The sequence below is a fragment of the Aptenodytes patagonicus genome, chromosome 4 (genome assembly GCF_965638725.1).
Source record: "Aptenodytes patagonicus chromosome 4, bAptPat1.pri.cur, whole genome shotgun sequence".
NCBI lineage: Eukaryota > Metazoa > Chordata > Aves > Sphenisciformes > Spheniscidae > Aptenodytes > Aptenodytes patagonicus.
The window spans coordinates 30,152,180-30,170,020 of record NC_134952.1 but is presented as its reverse complement, the minus strand read 5'-3'; the positions used below and the strand labels follow the sequence as shown (position 1 = coordinate 30,170,020).

The window sequence follows — 17,841 nt, the reverse complement described above, 5'->3', positions numbered from 1 at the left end:
ACAACTTATCAAACAGAAGCAGCTGCTGCTTTGACTGTAGTTAGCGGGGGTGACAACTCCCAAGAGGTTGTTTCGCTTTAGGCTATTACTGATAGTAATTGCATAAGGGTCACCGTACTCACGGCAAGTAATCCCCAAAGCAATGCTTGTGAGGACATCTGTATAAATAGGAAGCACTTTACTGCTCATATTGCTATGAATTGCCATATGACTTCATACTGACATGGCACAGAGCTTAAGTAAGTTCTCAAACTCATTACCAAGGTGCACAGACTCATCACAGTCAGTCTGTCACACTGCATCCATCGGGAACAGACTACAGCCATTAGAATGGGAAAGGCAAACAGGAAAACACAGTGAAGAACATCCTTAGAGGGAAACGTGCTCAGAAATAAAGACATCCCAGATCGCAGTTGCAGCTGCAAGCTGAGCCAGACTATGGGTAGACGGCTGCAGAGGCGGCCTCAACTGTGTTCCTCCTCAAGCTGGAGACTTGCCACTGCTCATTACTGTAACTACAGGTGAGTGCAAGGCTCACGCAGCTACAATAGAAAACTGCCCAGCTGCAGTTGTACTTTTCAAGTTGAACAGGGCAAGGATGGAACTTACTGTGAAAGTCTTGGAGCAAGCTGGTAAAGCAAGGGATGTTTCCTTTTACTGTGATACAGGGGAAGATGCTTCAGGTAGAAGCATGAAATAAAATGGTACCCCATTCTGGGGGTGGTAGGTCTACTTGTTCCCAGAATGCCTCATGCTGCTATAATAGTGAATGGAGCAAGAACAAATAAAATTACTTGGCAATAAATTGGTGCTGAGGCATTAAGCCTTAGTTACTGCAGCAAGTTCAAGGGGTGTGTTAAAATAAAGCAGGAATCTACAGCAAGATGAGTTAAGCCTACAGAATTAACACTCGCTGCCCCTCTAAATGGACATTTGTTGGTACAATGTTTGCCTACCCTGCCATACACTAGCTTCCATTTAGAGATGCAGGACCACCTGGCACTGAAGCTGTTACACAGCATGGCCTCAGACTGGTTCCCTCTTTAATAGAGTGGTCTCAAGGAAGCTGTGTACAGGTGTATGTAAGTTTGTTATAGCCAAGATAAATCAGTCTTTCCAAATAGAAGCTACCTCAAGAGTTCTGCAAGAGGCTTTGTGTGCTGTTATGCTCAATTCCAAAATTAACTGCTTTGTTAGCAGTCTCAGAAATGTTTTCCTTTAAGTTTACCCAACTCCTTGGCTACAGGGTAGACTGGTGGGTTGTAGGTTTTACTAGCTTATGAATCTGCTCAGATGGTGATGCTGTAGTCCCAGAGTCAGCTTGTAACGCTTTTGCTGAAGTGTGGTGTCCCTACAGGGGCCATCACCACTGACAGCACCAATAGGCCTTGGAGAGCATCATCTGGGAGTAGCCATGCTGGTTCTGCCATTGCAACTGACCACTAGAAGTACAATTCCTAGTTGCAAACCCAGTCCCAGAGGGGTGTGGGAGTTTGATCCTTCCCCAGTGGCAGACAGCTGAACCATAACTAGATGAAACTCTTGAAGTGTAAGCCACTAAGTGCACAGCTCTTTGTGCACCACCTGCAGGTACAAGAAGAAGCCAGGCAGATGCACTATCATACTTTGAGCCTTTGAAGTATCACTTCTCGATAACCTTGTGGAAGTAACGATGGGCAACTCATTTACCAAGAGACCATAACATCAGTGACTCCCTTTCCCAGCAGTTTGTGAGAGCTATCCCTGAAGAGGCATTAACCACAAGCTTGCTTTGGCTTTAGTCTACAAGACAAGAACACCGGCTTAGCTAAGCGCAGACCAGCTGTACCAGTAGAAGTGACCTAGTTTTTACATAGCATTTCTCAATCACTTTCTAATGATGAACAAGTGCAGGAGACTTTCTACATGGAATCGAAAAGTGCACAGTTAGTAAATACTATTAGGTGTTTTGTTCATGAATTATGCTCTACTATGTCAATTTGATGTTAACTTCGTTTGATTAGTTCAAGGGTAGGAGCAGTAACAGACATCCTTTCCCACCTGATACTCTACAAGGTCCTAAGTCAGTTGCTGCCAAGACCATCACCGATTTACAAAACATTATTTGTAGGCTCTTCCCCTATGCAAGTTACAGAAGTTGCAACATGCACCCTCTGAGCTGGGCAAAAACCCACCTGATCATTTGAGTGTGCTTTGCAATACTTTTATTTGTATGCTTTCCTAGCTACACCTCACTAAGTACCTTCAAACAATAACAAAAAAAAATCTGCTCTACTTGCAGTTTTCTAGAAGAGCCCTAAACAAAAATGAAAAAACCCCATCCCACTCAGATGATGTATTTGAAACTAAATGTGCTATCGCAGGAGAGGCGTTTCCCTTTGCATCTCCCACAGAGGTCCTGGCGGTGGGGCCTCTTGGGATCCACGTGGCGCATCTTCACGGGGCAGGTGCACCTCGTCTGCTTGCAGCTCTGGGGGAGAAGGCGGCAGTCGGCGGGGGCGGGCCGGGGCCGGCCCGGCCCGGCCCGGGGGTCCCTTACCTGGCAGGTGATGTCCTCCACGCGGTACGGGTTGTAGGACTTCTGGCAGGTCCGGCAGAACTGCCGGAAGTAGACCTGGGGGGGAGGCCGGGGTCAGCGGCGGCGGGCGGGGGGGCCGCGCCGGGCCGGGCCTACTCTACCCTACCCTACCTTGTTGGTGCCCTGGACGCACCAGACGTAGGCGCTCTCCCAGCGGATGTTGCAGTCCTTGCAGTGGTAGTAGCCGTACTTCTGCTCCAGGAACTGCCGGGGACAACCGTTACTCGACGGGGCAGGCGCCTCCCGGGCCCCTCTCCGCTCCCCCCCGGCCGCCCCTCACCTGGAAGCGGAGGCGGGTCTTGCCCGCCGCCGGCTCCCGCTTCTGGGGGGCAGCCGGCGGCTCTTCCCGCGCTGCCGCCGCCTCCTCCTCATCCCGGCTCTCCTCCGGCCCCGCCGCCGCCGGCGGCTCCGGGGTCGCAGACGGGCGCTGCTCCAGCGGCTCGGCCGGGCGCTGCCCCAGCGGCTCGGCGCCACCCTCGGGGGGCTTCTCCCAGCTCGCCTGCACGGCGGCCGCCTCCGCCTCCCGCTGCTCCCGCAGCGCGGCCGGCTCCTCCTCGACGGCCGCCGCCGCCGCCGCTGCCTCCTCCTCCTGCTGCTGCTGCTGCCGCCGCTCCGGCTCCTCCAGGAAGGCGGTGAGTCTGCGGGACGCCATGGGCGAGTAGACGGCGATGGTGCGGGGGAAGCGCACGGCGCGGGTGCTGGTGGTGGCGGGGCTGCCCTGCTCCTGCTCCCGCTCCTGCTCCGCCTCGCGGGGCCGCGGCCCAGCGGGGGGACCGGGGCGGCGGCGCAGCAGCGTGCGGGGCCCGAGGGAGCACTGCACCGAGGCGTCCTGCCGCGGGTTGACTTGGACGCCCACCTCCTTGGTGTTGGCCTTGCGGAGCCGCGGCGTCAGGTTGGGGTTGACCTGGGAGAGGATGGCCTTCAGCTGCGCCCGCTGGTAGTTGTCGAAGTACTCGGCGGCCGCCGCCGCCGCCTCCCCGTAGCCCGAGAAGTAGCCGCTGCCCCGCGGCCGCCAGCCGCCCGCCGCCCCCCCCTTGCCCTTGGGCGGCGGGTAGCGGTAGGAGTAGGGGTGGTAGGCGGCGTACAGATAGCTCTCCATCGCCTCTTCCGCCATCGCGCCGGACCCAGGGCAGCCGCCGGGGGGCGGCCTTAAATACCCCCGGGGCGGGGCGGGACCGGACCGGGGCCGGGCTTTCCCCCGCCCCCGACGAGCGCCGGCCTCAGCGGCCCCTTCCCATCCCCGCCTGGATCGGAGCCTCGGGCAGGGCATCCCACTCCCCCGCCCCCCCACTCCCAGCACAGCTCCCCTGGTCAACCAGACAGCGCAGCCCTTCATTGCCCCCGCGGCATTAATCAGCTGGGAACACGGGTTTGGTTCAGCTTTGCCATGTATTTGTGGTGAGAACAACGAGCACAATGCTTTTACAGCGGGTGGGAGGCACGGAGATACACACGCGCAAGGTGGTTTGCCCGTTCGTCTGCACTGGCACAGCGCCGCGTCAGCTTCGCCTCTGCAAAACGCTGGTCTCCTTCTTCGTACCCATTCCTGCTGCACTCAGGTGGGCAGGAGCCTCCTTGCCTGAAGACGTACGGTTATTTGCGTTGCAGTGATATTTTTTCCTTTGCTTTTAAATTTTTTTTCACAAGTATTTTTGAGGAAATACAACTGTCACGGTAATAAACACACATCACCTTGTACAATGGGAGCGGCTGGAGAAACAATGGAGGCTGGGCAGCTCCGCTTGCGCAGCGGCGAGCGCGGCCCCAGCTTGGTTGCAAGCACAACACACATCACACGTCCCCGGGTGTTGCCTCCTTATCTCGCCTAAAGCGCCGTCTGCGTCGGCTCCATCTGAACGGAGTTGTGCTCCTCTGTGGTCACTGTGCCATATGAAGTTTCGGCCACCTCCTCTTCCTTCAGTTTCTTGTAGGAAATATCTGTGTCTTCCTCTTCACCGAGTGTATCTTGTTTGTAGCTGTCTCTCCCATACATCTTGTATACCAGCACAAAGAGTCCTGCTTCTGCCGACTGAAAAAGCGCGTAAAGCAAGGGAAACATGTACATGCTCCCTATGAGCTCCGGGGGAAAGGTGAGTTTTAGGATGGCAGTGCAGAGCTGGACGTTTTGGCACCCTGTTTCCAAAGACACTGTTCTCCTGCAGTGTGGGGGCATTTTAAAGACCGTGGCTAAGCCATATCCCAAGGCATACCCCGCTAGGGGCATCAGCACCGCAATGGTGTAGACAGACGCAGGAATATGTGCCATCAGATCTGGGCCCAGCATGGTGCCAGTTAGGATGAACAGGATCACCAGAGTCACCAAGAGGGACCACAGGGAAATCTGGCAACAGATACAGACATTGATAAACAACACGTGAGTTATTAGTTTAAAAGGATAATCATAGCAAGTAGAGGCTTGATAGAGTCTAAATTGCAAACCGTGGTTGCGCTGCCCTTCCTGGGTTTGCTCCTGGCTCAGGACTTTGGTGGTGGTTGATCATATCCTGGGAAAGGAAGGGGCTGAGAGCGCCCTCCATCATTTTGCTTTGGGGCAACTTGCTGGGAAACTAGAGAGCCAGGGCTTGTGCCTCGGTCTTCCTTTCGTAATTAAGCTCATTTGTTTGCATGTTTTAAGGAGGTGTTTCCGTGCCTGCAGGTTGGTTTTGCTAGCCCTGGGTGTAGCGGGAGCGAGCAGGATGCTGGGGAATGCCTCTGCTCCAGGGCCCGGGCTGCCTCCGGGGGTGCAGCGCCACGCTGCCCTCCTTCCCGTGTGCTGCGGGGGCAACCTGCCCTTTCCCTCTCTTTCCGTCTCTGTTCCACCGTTTTATTTCAAGACTGTAAGTCCTTATATTCCACCTAAGTAGTGGAATATGCCTGTGTGAAGCTACCATCGGTTCTGAGGGACCAGAAAGGTTACTGCTGTCGGACCCCTGCCCCGGTGCTGTCCCCAGGCATCCCCCGCAGTGCGGCCGCCCCCCCCCTCCCCGGGGCCGTGCCTACCTTAACCAGGAGGTCGGCGGCGCGGGGGTGCCGGTATCGGATGAGCACCCCCAGGCCGATGGGCAGCAGGGTGCTGCCCAGCGTCAGGCTCACCGCCCCCAGGGGCAGCAGCTGCACCAGGGCCGTGTTGATCCAGTGGCGGCTGTAGACCCAGAGGCAGAGGGGCATCAGGAAGAGGGCCAGCAGCGTGGAGGAGGCCGTCATGATAATGCTGCGGCGGGGGAACCAAAGAGACACCGGATCACCGCCCGGCCGGCCGGAGGGCAGCCCCGGGAAGCCGGGGCGTGGGAAGGGGGCTCTGCAGCCGGCCGGGGCGCTTCTCACGGCAAGAGCCCCCCCTTCTACGCCCCGGCCGGGGCGCGGGCGGGCAGGCTTTTTAGGGAAGAGGGCAGGAGGCGTGTGTCGGGGTCCGTGTAAGACCCGCCCGCCCCGGGAGAGGCAGGAGAGCAGCGCTGGGGGTTTCCAGCTGCGCCGCGCCCGTCCGTCCGTCCCGGCCCCACCGCCGGTAGGTACCCAGCAAACCCTCCCCGCGCCCCGGGGCCGCCTCAGCTCCCCGGCCGGCTGGGGGCGAGGGGGAGCGGGGCTCCTACCTGAGGTTCATGTCCCCGTCGACCAGCACCGACATGAGGTTGGAGAGGTTGCCCCCGGGGCAGCAGCCGCAGAGCAGCACAGCCACGGCCGCCACCTCGTCCAGGGCGAAGATGAGGGCGAGGAGGAAGGCCAGCAGCGGCATGGCCACGAACTGCCCCAGCAGCGCCAGCAGCAGCCCCACGGGCCGCCGCAGCTGCTGGCCCAGCTGCCCCAGCTCCACGGCGCAGCCCAGCCCCAGCATGGTCACGCAGAGCGCCAGCCCCACCAGAACGCTCAAGCCCTGGCTGAGGGAGCGGTCCGCGAAAGCCTCGCCGCCGCCCGCCAGCGACCCGCCGTCGGGGCCGCCGCCCCCCGCCGCCGCCGGGGGCTGCGCCGAGCCAGCCATGGGCTGCGCGGCCCCCGGGAGCCGCCGGCTCCCCGCCGAGCCCCGGAGGAGGGAGCGGGCGGCGGGGCGGGCGTCAGTGCGGGATGCGGAGGCGGCTGGCCCCGGCGGCCCGCGGAGACCGCATCCCGGCCCGGCTCAGCCCGGCTGGGCGCTGCCGATGTGCCGCGGCCGCGGTCCGTCGCTGCGCCCCGGCTGTCTGCTGCGGGCGCCGCCCGCGCGTCCCCGGACCCACGCGGGGCCACCCCCGGCGTGGGCGGTGTCTCGCTGCCGCCTCGACGGCGGGCAGCGCCCGGCCGCCAGCGCCGCCCGGCCCCGGCGGAGGGAAGCGCAGGCGGCGGCGGAGGCTCATGGCCGGACCCCCCTCCCCGGCGCGACCCCCGGCAGCACACTCCTGGAGCCGGCACAGCCGCCTGCATCCTCCCGAGGGCCGGGCAGGGCCCGGCTTTGCCAGCAGAGGAACTGTGGTATCGGGGGATTTACTTTGGCATCGGCACCAAAAAGGCAGTCGGCGTCGCAATGTCACCCGATGTGGGTGGGCAGCATCAGTCTCCCTCTGCTGAAGGATATCCAAGCTCGTTCCCCCTCCAGGCAAATTGCCGGCTGCTGTGAAGGCTGCAGGAATGGGTGAGGAAGGATGAAAAGCTCTTTTAGGAGTTCAGGGAGGCACCACTTTCTGCTGGTGGGGTCCCAGAAGCTTGTAAGGAGAGGCAGTACCTTTATAGGGCAGTCCATGCAGGTGGAGGAAGCAGACAAGCTCACAGACACACAACTGTTCAAACCAGCGTAAGAAATGTTGTCCATCACCCAAAAATCACATCCAAGAGTGATTATAGTGTCAGTCATAAAACTGCTTAAAACATTTACATTTCCCCTATTTCATACTTTTCATTTAATAATTGTGTGTCGCCCTGTTCCTTCAGAAGTGAAATGCTGTGTGGGATGCCAGGCTGGGCTCACAAGGGCAGGAGCTCCCGAGAGAGGAGGGCAGCCTCCAAGAGCAGGATGGACGTTGGTGACTCTGTGCATTTGGCACCGCTACTGGCCATGTCTCGGAAGCGTAACCATCTTTTCTTCTTTAACCCAGAGGATTTAGAGGGTTTGCAGCCACTGCTTCGCAGCACCGCTCTTGGCTGGGAGTAGCTGCCTCAGCACGTAGCAACCCCAGGGGCTGCCCCTTGGCTTCCACCGTGAGCATGCTGCTCTGCTCCATGTGGAGCATCTCAGGTCACAGCTCAAGGAGGACACACTGAATTTAAGAAGAGAGCCTACGGGAGCCGCCCTGACCGACTGCTTGCCTTAAGCTCCATCGGACAGCAAGTTTCTCAAAAATTTATTTGGGTAAAATTTTAGGCTGTCCCAGGATTCGAGTAGAAATTATTGGTGACTCAAGAGAAAAACAGACTATTTGCTTATTAAACCTTTAATTCTTACTTGGGGCACAAGTGACACGAGAAGTACAAGTAGTACCTAGTGACAAAATCCCAGGTATGGCAACTTTGCCAAAATGACACCAAGTTTAATATTGTTCCGCCTGTGTTTGTTTCCTTGTCATGAGCTTGAGGAGAGCACAGGGAAGATGAGTCATCAGAGCTGATCAACCAAATAGGATCCAGATTGCTTTAGTTCATTCATATTTTTGGGCTCTGTGTGCTGCTAGGCTAGGGGACCGTGGGGTCTCGTTGGCTTTCTGAGCCAACAGCGTCCTCTGGACTTAATTTTCAGGTCTGCGTATGCAGAAAAGTGCTTGCAGTGTATTCATTGTGCTTCTTAAAGTCTTAGCATTGCTGTATCGTATCCCATCCGTCATGTAGCCAATATTTGGCTTCCCAACATGCAGGTCATTTGCTTCTCGTACCCTCCCTGGTTTGCAAGTAATGCCCATGCGGTTTCCCTGCAGAAGGGATCACCGTGGGCAAGCCCAGGTTGGGTCAGTTGTGCAGAGCGCAAGGCGGCTGCTTATCGAGCAGGTGTGACGGGCGGAGGCCAGGCCTCCTGTTTTATCTCTGAGTGTCACTCCCCAAACTCCCCGCTGGAACAGGGCTGGTCATGGGAAGATATTTTTGTGTCATAACGTATAACATATCATATAGGCAGTCACAGGAGGAGTTCAGTAAACCTAGATACAGTGAAGCAGATGCGTCCTGTTTCAGAGCCCACCCAGTCATCGTAAACTTCAGTTTCAAGGGACACTGAAATACAGCGTTTCTAACGGGTAAGTGTTGTGAATGCATTGTAACAAATCAAGACCTCTTGAGACTTTTCTTAAAATTTATCAGCTGAAATTCAAACTTAACTCTTGGTTTAAACACAAGCAGTACCACTGACTTCAGGGAAAGCCAAGTCTGAACCCAGCTGATGTGCTTCGCTAATTGTCCATCCAGTGGGTACCGTCACTGCGCGCGGCACCCAGCATATTTTCACGTCCAGCGTGTGGAGTGAAAAAATGTGTCTGCCGCTGAGCGTGGTTCTTGTCTCTTTAACTTGCTGCAGGCTTTCCCGATATGTCATCGTTAAAGTACAGTCTGGAGTCTGGAGCGATGCTAAGTAGTTCTGCAGCATCTGACTGCGAGGCAGCCGGCTCACACGTAGTGCACACCATGATGTATCTAAATCAATGGCTAATTCGTTCTCTGTTTTCTTTTGCGGAGTGCGGGAGAACGCATACTGCCTGCCCTGCCATTACTGGAAGCAACAGATTGACTATTCAAGTATAAAAAGACTTGGCAAATAAAACCGATCGTATATCATTCTCAAATTATTCCTTGTTAGTCCTTCTGTTGAAAAATGGGTGAGAGGGTAAGAGATAGCGAGAGCAAGAAGAAGGAGGGAAAGGACTCATTGAAATATGAGCTTATTGTAATTTGTAACTTATAAATAATATTGCCTTACATTATTCTTAGGAGGGGTTTGATTTCCATAGGAAAGCACCTGTGCTATAAACTGGTCTGGAGTAGCAGAAGTCCTTCAAACAGTAGGAATTTTGTTTGCTCTTTCATAACAAATTTTTGTGCCTTCCCTTTATTTAACTGGAAACAAAGGTGAAAAATAGAGGATAGGCTTGTAAGGAATTTTGATAGTGCTGTAAGAAATGAGCAAAGCGACCTTGCTGTTCATGCACCTGGTGACTGCTCCAGCACGTTGTGTGGAGATGTTGTTTGAATCACTTGCTTCTCCTGCCAGAGGCTAAAAGCATCTGGCATAGTCCAGCATTATTACAAAATTGCAATCATTGCATATATGGTCCCTTCAGCGTCCCCCAAGGGAAGTCGCTGTGGGTGTCATGCGCTGTGCTGAATTTGGGGAAACAAGAGGAGGTTCGGTGTGCGCAGCTGTTACGCCTGTCACTCCACAGGCTTAGGAGCCTCAGGCAAGAAGGGTTGGTTTGCAAATATCAAGCAGGTTATGGATGAGGCAGGCACAGGTAAATCATAGTCTTGGACTTGGAAGCCTAAATCCTGACTGCGTTGCACTGCAGGTGCATGCATGCTGTGTTTATGAGCACTACATAAAAGCAGGATGATGGGGCGGGGTGAGAAAGCAAAGGGCGGGCACCCCCTCTTTTCCCGCTCTTCCCGTTTCAGCTCGGTATCCATTTCAGCTCCCTGCTCCTCCCACCCTGCCTCGTTATGTGCTGTGCCCGGGTCTGCGGGAAGCAGCAGAGCTCTGCTGCTGCGGGTTGGCGTCATCCGCCCATAAGTCATGCTTCGCCTCTCTGCGTGTCCGTGCAGGCTGATTTGTGGAGCTGTGCCAGGCGTTTGCAGAGGAAGAGAGGCCTCCAGAGGATAGTCCTGGAGGATGGAAAGCTTTCGGTCAGCACCTTCAAGCGGTGGTGCTACTAAAGAGGCTGGGACAAAATACTGCTGTGAAAGTGATGTTCAGGTGAGACCTAGCAGGAGTAGTTTCTGATTTTCATGGGACATAGAATCCCTTTGTTTCTACTTTACTTGCTATGCACCTAGGTTATGGATAGAAATAAAAATGAAAATTAAGACTTAATAGGACAGTAATCATTTTCCATGGGAAAAAAAAAGTCTTTGCTGTCATCTTGGATTAAAATAATCCTTCAGGTGTATTGTGTGATCCCTATACGCAGTTTAGGGTAAACTTGTGGTAAAATCCATGAAATATATATGCCCATTCTTATTTATAACTTAGATCGAGGGCAGTTATTTTTGTGGCTTAGGAGAGTTAGGAATTGGAACATAATTGTGCAGAGATACTGGTGATTTTGCTTGTTTTTCCACGGTTGTCTCTGTGCTAGGAAGGATGCATCAGCTGGTCCTTTGCTGAACCAGGTCCCTCTCTGATACCTGGCTCCTGCTCCCTCTCTCAAGAGCAGCAGCACAGAGGGGACTTTGCACCTTTTGCCACCCCCGGCCTGTAGCCCACCTTCACTGAGCCAGTGACTATAAGATCTTAGCAGTCATGGCTTTTATTTTTTTAAATTTTATATTGTTTGGGAGCTGGTTCACTAGACAGGCAAGAAAATACAGTTTTTAAATAAGATGAAGCGTTGAGATCTGTGCCATTATGTTGTTCCTAAGAAACCTTCCCAGCCAGACACAGGCAGAAAGTGCCTTGGTGAGAATGTGCTGATCAATTGACATTGCTCCTGCCCTAAACTGCTTGTGTTTCACACAGACTGCAGTTGGACCATGTAGGTGGAGAACACGCAAGAGCTGTGGGTTTCCCATTAGTTCATTGCTCCTGCAGCTGTCTGTAGCGCAGAAGGGCTAGGACAGACCTGCCTTCCCTGCCTCCCAGGCTTCTCTGCTACTCTTCAACATGACACCTGGCCCCATCGCAGCCCTGTCACGCCTCGTCCCAAGCTTGCTTTTCTTAAACTCCCCTCTGTCCTGTCCTTAGCGCAGCGCCGCAGCTCGATCCTGCTCGATAGATCTCCACAATAATCAGCATCTTTTATCCCATGGCCAGCGTCCTCGACCAGACCCAGAGTTTGAATTTCAGGGTGGGGAAAATTAGGTACGTGTCTCTTCCTCCCCTCCTTGGCAGGAGTCCCTGTTGTCTTCTCTACAGGCGGGATCCCACCAAATCATCCTTCCCTTCCCCTTGGCCCAGGTGGCAAAGGCGGATATCCTCCTCCTCCCTCATCTGCTGCGCCGCATCTGCCTCTCCTCTTCCCTGCTGCCTTTGTGATTTCTCCGTTCATGGGAGTCCTGTCTCCTTCTCCTTCCGATTCCTCTTCCAAATGATGCCTGTTTCAGTCGAGCTCTACTCTGCATTTATGCCTCCCTTGGGAGAAGTGCTCTGCAACTCTGAGATCTTTATTAAATTGGTGTGGTGTGCAAGGGAAACGGCACAAGCCTCATTACTCGGCTGCGTTATCTCCTTTGTGTCCCTGCTATCTGTTCAGTCTCTCTGAGCAGCTGCGGACGGATCCTTTCACTGAAGCTCTGGGTTAGCAGTCAAGGGCAGAAATTATTATAATAAAACCCTCCCGTTATACTTGGTGTTCCCCCACGTTTATTTTTAAGATGTCTGAAGACCATTAATCAACAAATAAGTGCATCACGGCTCGGGTCGCAATGTTCCAATAATTCATAATTAAAACAAAGTGTTTAAGGCTGTGTGATCCGCCTTTCAAGATCAAGATGCAGAGATCTTTTGCCAACCATCCCATTAGGAAAAGGCTTCTGGTCCGTGAAAGGAGGAGAAATCAGGGGGTCATTGAAGAATAATCTTGTAAATTGGTTGCTGACGGTCATTTGTTGAGGCAGTTGTACCCCTACAACTGTAAAACTAGTAGCATTTTTTTCTTTAAGCAATTAAATGCCTTTATGTGAGATACCTTCACCCAAATTCAAATAGGAAATAATTCTGCCTCAGACACTGTTCCATTTTGTTGCCATTTGATCTTTTTCTGGAGTTGGAGTGTTATCAGAATTAAGATGAAAAGTCGTAATAAAATAAATGACCTGATGACTAATGCATGCCTCGGTCCAGAAGAGCCAAAATCAGCATCCTGTCCAGCCAGGCAGGGACAGGAGGTAAGATGAGGCTGCCTCAAGGCATTGCATTCAGTTTTAAAAGTCAGATGGTATTCTGGAACGGAGGCACAGGTCTCGCTTCGCACGGGCTCTCGCAGGCAGTTGGTCTTAGTTGTACTTTAGAGACAGGCACGTCTTGGATGTTGCAGCCCTGATTTAGCTCCCTGCAAGTGCTGCAAACAGCCGTTCAGCATCTGCAGGAGCGGGGGGAAAGTGTGGGGGGACCCTGATGGCTGTGAGGGGACAGCAGTGTCATCGAGGCCAGGGAACACACTGAAAATGGGATGTGCACAATCTGCTAAACGGTGGGGCTTTAGGGTGCATGTGCAGTTGCAGGCCTAGATCCAGCTGGCTTTATAGGTTTCTGTTGCCCACTGAGGCTCCCAGCCCCCTCTTAATTTCCTATGCAGGAACCTGGTCAGGGTTAGGGACATAAATCAAGGGAGGTAATATGGAGGCAGAGCACACAAATGTGGTTGTATGCCTATAAAATCTATATTTTGGGTTTTGCCAAAAAATGCCAGATCAGAGTAAATGGCACTGAGACTGTGTTGTCCCACAGAATAGTTTAAATGTCAAAAAAATGCAGAAATAAATTTAATAATACCTACAACAGCATTTGCTTTATAGAGTATTCATTTCATTGGAACAAAGACACCCCAAAGACAAATTACATCCCTCTCCTGCCCAAGCTTTCTCCATATTAAAAGGGATGTTAATGGTGAGCCCCATGGGAAAGATAAGAGCATCGATACTCTATCTCAGGTTACACAGAAGAAATCTTTGCACTCAGTTGTCATTTGTATTGCTGCACCTAAGGTGCCTAGATGTGGACTAAGACTGTTTTGTGTTAGAAACTGTACAAACGTAGAATAAAAATGTGTCTTGTCCTGCTGCCAAATTTTTGCAGAATAATAAAAATGAATATCGGTAACACTGATCAACAAATAAGCAAGCCCTCTGAAAGAGGTGCACTATTACCTAAATTAAATCTCAAGCTGTCTACAAGGAAATCTCAAATGGGAAGAAATAAATCTCAAACATAACAGGAATCTCTTAATACTTGTCTTAGACTATGTTGTATATTAATCCCATGAAAATAGCCTTGACACACTGTGTTATGGCACTTTTAAAACCATCATAAAGTAGGACATTTTTGAATCATAGAATCATAGAATCATTAAGGTTGGAAGAGACCTCTAAGATCATTGAGTCCAACCGTCAACCCAGCACCACCATGCCCACTAAACCATGTCCTTAAGTGCCGCATCTACACGTCTTTTAAATACCTCCAGGGATGGGGACTCAACCACTTCCCTGGGCAGCCTGTTCCAATGTTTAACCACTCTTTCAGTAAAGACATTTTTCCTCATGTCCAATCTAAACCTCCCCTGGTGCAACTTGAGGCCATTTCCTCTCGTCCTATCGCTAGTTACTTGGGAGAAGAGACCGACACCCACCTCGCTACAACCTCCTTTCAGGTAGTTGTAGAGAGCGATGAGGTCTCCCCTCAGCCTCCTTTTCTCCAGGCTAAACAACCCCAGTTCCCTCAGCCGCTCCTCAGAAGACTTGTTCTCCAGACCCCTCACCAGCCTCGTTGCCCTTCTCTGGACACACTCCAGCACCTCAACGTTCTTCTTGTAGTGAGGGGCTCAAAACTGAACACAGTATTCGAGGTGCGGCCTCACCAGTGCCGAGTACAGGGGCACGATCACACCCTTCCTCCTGCTGGCCACACTATTTCTGATACAGGCCAGGATGCCATTGGCCTTCTTGGCCGCCTGGGCACACTGCCGGCTCATGTTCAGCCGGCTGTCAACCAGCACCCCCAGGTCCTTTTCCGCCAGGGAAACCTAAAGAATCTTCTGAATTTTGAACCTATGGTATCAGTAGAACTTGCATGTTGCTGCAGCTGAGGAAGATGTGCCCTGGGTTTTGTATACTTGTTGATCTGCCAGGAAGATGAAAGCATGAATGTCTTAATCAACAAGGTCTTTTATTTCCTTTTTGGGGTGTGTAAGTGGAAATGCCGGGTATGAAGCCAGGAGGATATTTCTTCCTGCCTGAAGTGTCCACTCTACCACTAGTTGAAAGTAGCATCTTTATAATAACCCAGCAAGTCCACAGAGATACAATGGGTTTAAGCTGCTGTCAGAGATATTCAGGTTAGATACTGATGGGGCAAATAAAAATAATGGTGGTGAAGCCTGGATAGCCTGGGAGGCAGCAGCGGTCTCCCAGGAAAGGGCAGGCAGACATCTCTGTGGCAAGGTGAGCTGCAGCTGCTGACTTCACTTTGGGGCAGCACGGCAGGACCTGGTGACCCCCCAAAGCTCCTCCCGGCCTCCGGGTACCCAGTTCTCTGGCACCTTGCGCAAATGCTCTTTGTCCTCCACTGTGGCACCCGCCAGTATCGATAAAACTTTGCAGCTCTTTGTGGCGGAACTGCGCTTGCGGTCGAGCTGCTGGCAGCACGTTGGGGATCAGGGGATCTGGCCAAGCTGGAAACGTCAGGAGGGGTTCACAGCCCAGAACTGAAGTCAGCGGCCTGAACTGCTTGCGAGTGTTATTAAACTGGCAGCATCTTATCTGCTTGCCAGATAACGGGCTTTGGACAGAGCTGTTTAAAATTGGGTAGTCGGAGGAAGGAATAAAAAGCCCTCGGCCCTTTATTTCAGGCTGAAAGAATTCAAGGAAAACAAGAGATTGGAATGAACGTACAAAATGGCTACCTTAAGTGCTCCTTACCTTTGCTCAGTCCATGATAATATCAGAAAGCAAAAGATTAGAAATATTAAATTAATTTTAATGTATTAACTATATAACATGTATTACATGTACACTTTTTAACGTATAATTTCTAAATAAAATATGTGAAACGTATTTTACCCATATATACATGGGTAGCCTAAATGCTGAGTGATTATCAGTAGGACAGTCTTGCCGCTCAAGTCGATTCAAAGCGGGACCTTAAGAGTAGCTGCCCAAAGAGGTACGTAAGGTACCAGTGCTCAGCGTTTCCACCCAGGTGTGAGCGGTACTGTGCAGTAATCCCAGGCCCAGAAGGGAAGTCCACCCAAACAAACCCTGCCCAAACCCCTCCAGGCAAGGAAGCCCTGCACAGGACAGGAGCCAGGGATGGACAGGGGGAGAACGGAGTCGCCACTTCCCACGGAAATACAGAAACTCCTTCTCGCAAAGCAAATTGCTTCAAACTGACACCAAGAAGCCCAAACAAAACCAGGTCCCAAAATGCTAGGTGCTAGGCAAAATCAGCTAGGGAGGGGTTTCTGTCCTTCCCCATTCCCCAGAGTTTATTATCAAGTGCAAAGATACAGGATCATTACATTATCATGCTCGTACAGCCGGAGAAGTAATACATTGAGATTAATTCATTTGCTTGAGATCACACTGGAAATAGTGGCAAAGCTGCACACTGGAGACAAGTGCACTGAGCTCCAGCAGGTACCTTACTCCCAAGGCGTAAGCATGTACAGTGTGATCCCTTCATCACCAAAAAAAAAATCTCTGTGTTTCTACAACTGCTAAACATCCACAGAATCAATTTTCACTTGTAGTTTCTTGAAGTATTTGAGCGGTATTGCTGAAACCCTCCATAGGACGTGCCGTAAGCCATGAGCAATCACCTTCAGTCTCTACAGACACATAGGAATTCTGCTCCCAGAGAAGCTCCGCAGTGAGGACGACTTGCTGCTCTCCTCCAGCAAGCAGCAATAACCAAGCACGGGGATTTCATTGCAAGGACTTCTTTAAACCCTTTGATTCAGCGGCACGGCAAAGACGTCCAAGCACTTTCGTCCCTTCAGGTGGAGAGGCTGCCTCACAGCTCACATCTGCTCCCTGTCCCCGCAGCATGTCAGCACTCACCGTTAGCATCCCGGTCCTTTTCTTTTCAAATTCAAGAGATTTTTTGGCAGTGATCTCAACCTTTACTAGATAATGAAAGATATTATCTGAGAACTAAGGGGCAGATTTTAGAAATAACCAAAAATTCAATTTTAAGGGCATAACGAACAGTAAGAGCAGTTGGGCAACCAATGTCCTGAGCACTAATACACCAAATGCAAATTCCACTGTCGCTTGTGCAAAAAAGCAGGTCGCAGCTGAGCTCTTCCCAGTGGATTTCTTGGATCAGATGCCCAAACCTGGAAGCCCTGAGAAGCCAGGCTCTGCAGAAAAGGAGACTGGCCATCCTCCCCATTGCAGAGTAGTTAACAGCATCAGTTTGCAGGCGCTGTTGTTGCCCCAGAGCTGAAGCAGTCTCTGTGCAACACAGGCTCCCACCCCTGTAATTTCACAGCCATGATGGTGGCGGTGGGAGTTGGTGGCTCATTGCTACACTGAGGTTGTTCAGCGGAGCTGCTCTGGAGGTAGGCTGTACCTGCTCTGGAGGTAGGCTGTACTCGAGTGCTGTGTTAACTGCAGGAGAAGAGAGAGGGGTGTATTTCTTGGTTAATCCATGCCAGCTGTGAATAGCTCAATACAAGCCTTTTTACATCCCGCAGTCCTGAGATGATGCTGTGTGATGCTACATGTTTAGTGGGAAAAACCCAGACCAGTGGGAAAATATTTCTCAAATCTTAAACATTTCAGGAGGTTTCAGTCCACCTGACACTGAGTAAAAAGTCTAACAGGTATATTTCAGACTCTGTGATATGTATGAAAAATAAAAAGTCCTAGATCATAAAATCTAGACAACAAGATTAAAATAGCAAAACTGGCATTGGAGCAGTCATTGATAAGCTGGGGTGTAGCCTGACATCTCTAAGAATGAAAGGTGACCTGCAGGAAAGATACGCTGCCTTTTATCTCTTCTCTTTTAGATAAAGTCACATATCTATATGAGAGGTGGTTTTTATGGCCAGCTGTGCACGGCTTGGTCTTCCCTCAGAGTGGGGCTTTCCTGGCATAAATGCAGCTGTTAAATTCATTCAGGACCTTATGGACAAGGTTGTGTAAGTTCAGGACGATGTGGTGAATTGAAGCTGAACTAGACCGAGCTTTGGAGTGAAAAGCACAGCGAAAGCAAGACCTCCCTCTAGTGTCTGGAGAGTCCTGGGAGGAAAGCGAAGAGAGCAAAAAAAGAAAACCCAGCGATATTTATGAGTAAAAAAAGCACAAAAGACAGACAGTAAAATGGAAGGGCTAAAACCACAGTGTGTAAATGGGCTATAAATGTCATCTACCTGCTTGTCTGACTTTTGAAATGAGGTTACTTGTAGACAGTTTTCAGTGATTTGCTGTGGTAATTAATGTTA

The 17,841-nt window shown here is 51.8% G+C and overlaps 2 protein-coding genes across 2 annotated transcripts; both read right to left on the bottom strand.

Annotated features, from left to right (window-relative positions):
* Positions 1–2,326: 2,326 nt before the first annotated feature.
* Positions 2,327–3,692, bottom strand: ZAR1 (zygote arrest 1). Its single transcript, XM_076337599.1, has 4 exons — positions 2,859–3,692; positions 2,690–2,782; positions 2,540–2,614; positions 2,327–2,470 (listed from the first exon to the last, which is right to left on the bottom strand). Exons 1-4 carry the CDS (start codon positions 3,690–3,692, stop codon positions 2,327–2,329), a joined length of 1,146 nt encoding a protein of 381 aa, XP_076193714.1.
* Positions 3,693–3,954: 262 nt separating this feature from the next.
* On the bottom strand, positions 3,955–6,569 carry SLC10A4 (solute carrier family 10 member 4). Its single transcript, XM_076337597.1, has 3 exons — positions 6,169–6,569; positions 5,579–5,789; positions 3,955–4,919 (listed from the first exon to the last, which is right to left on the bottom strand). The coding sequence occupies exons 1-3, from the start codon at positions 6,552–6,554 to the stop codon at positions 4,404–4,406; spliced, it is 1,113 nt and encodes a 370-aa protein (XP_076193712.1). The 5' UTR covers positions 6,555–6,569; the 3' UTR covers positions 3,955–4,403.
* Positions 6,570–17,841: the final 11,272 nt, after the last annotated feature.

Bases quoted from the DNA above. Each gene is read 5' to 3' on its own strand.
- ZAR1 (XM_076337599.1), bottom strand. From the start codon at position 3,692: ATGGCGGAAGAGGCGATGGAGAGCTATCTGTACGCCGCCTACCACCCC. The intron at 2,783-2,858 runs GTGAGGGGCGGC...TGTCCCCGGCAG, and splicing joins AGACCCGCCTCCGCTTCCAG to TTCCTGGAGCAGAAGTACGG. The intron at 2,471-2,539 runs GTAAGGGACCCC...CTTCTCCCCCAG, and splicing joins TGGAGGACATCACCTGCCAG to AGCTGCAAGCAGACGAGGTG.
- SLC10A4 (XM_076337597.1), bottom strand. From the start codon at position 6,554: ATGGCTGGCTCGGCGCAGCCCCCGGCGGCGGCGGGGGGCGGCGGCCCC. The intron at 5,790-6,168 runs GTAGGAGCCCCG...CCCCCGCCGCAG, and splicing joins GACGGGGACATGAACCTCAG to CATTATCATGACGGCCTCCT. The intron at 4,920-5,578 runs GTAGGCACGGCC...ATCTGTTGCCAG, and splicing joins CCGCCGACCTCCTGGTTAAG to ATTTCCCTGTGGTCCCTCTT.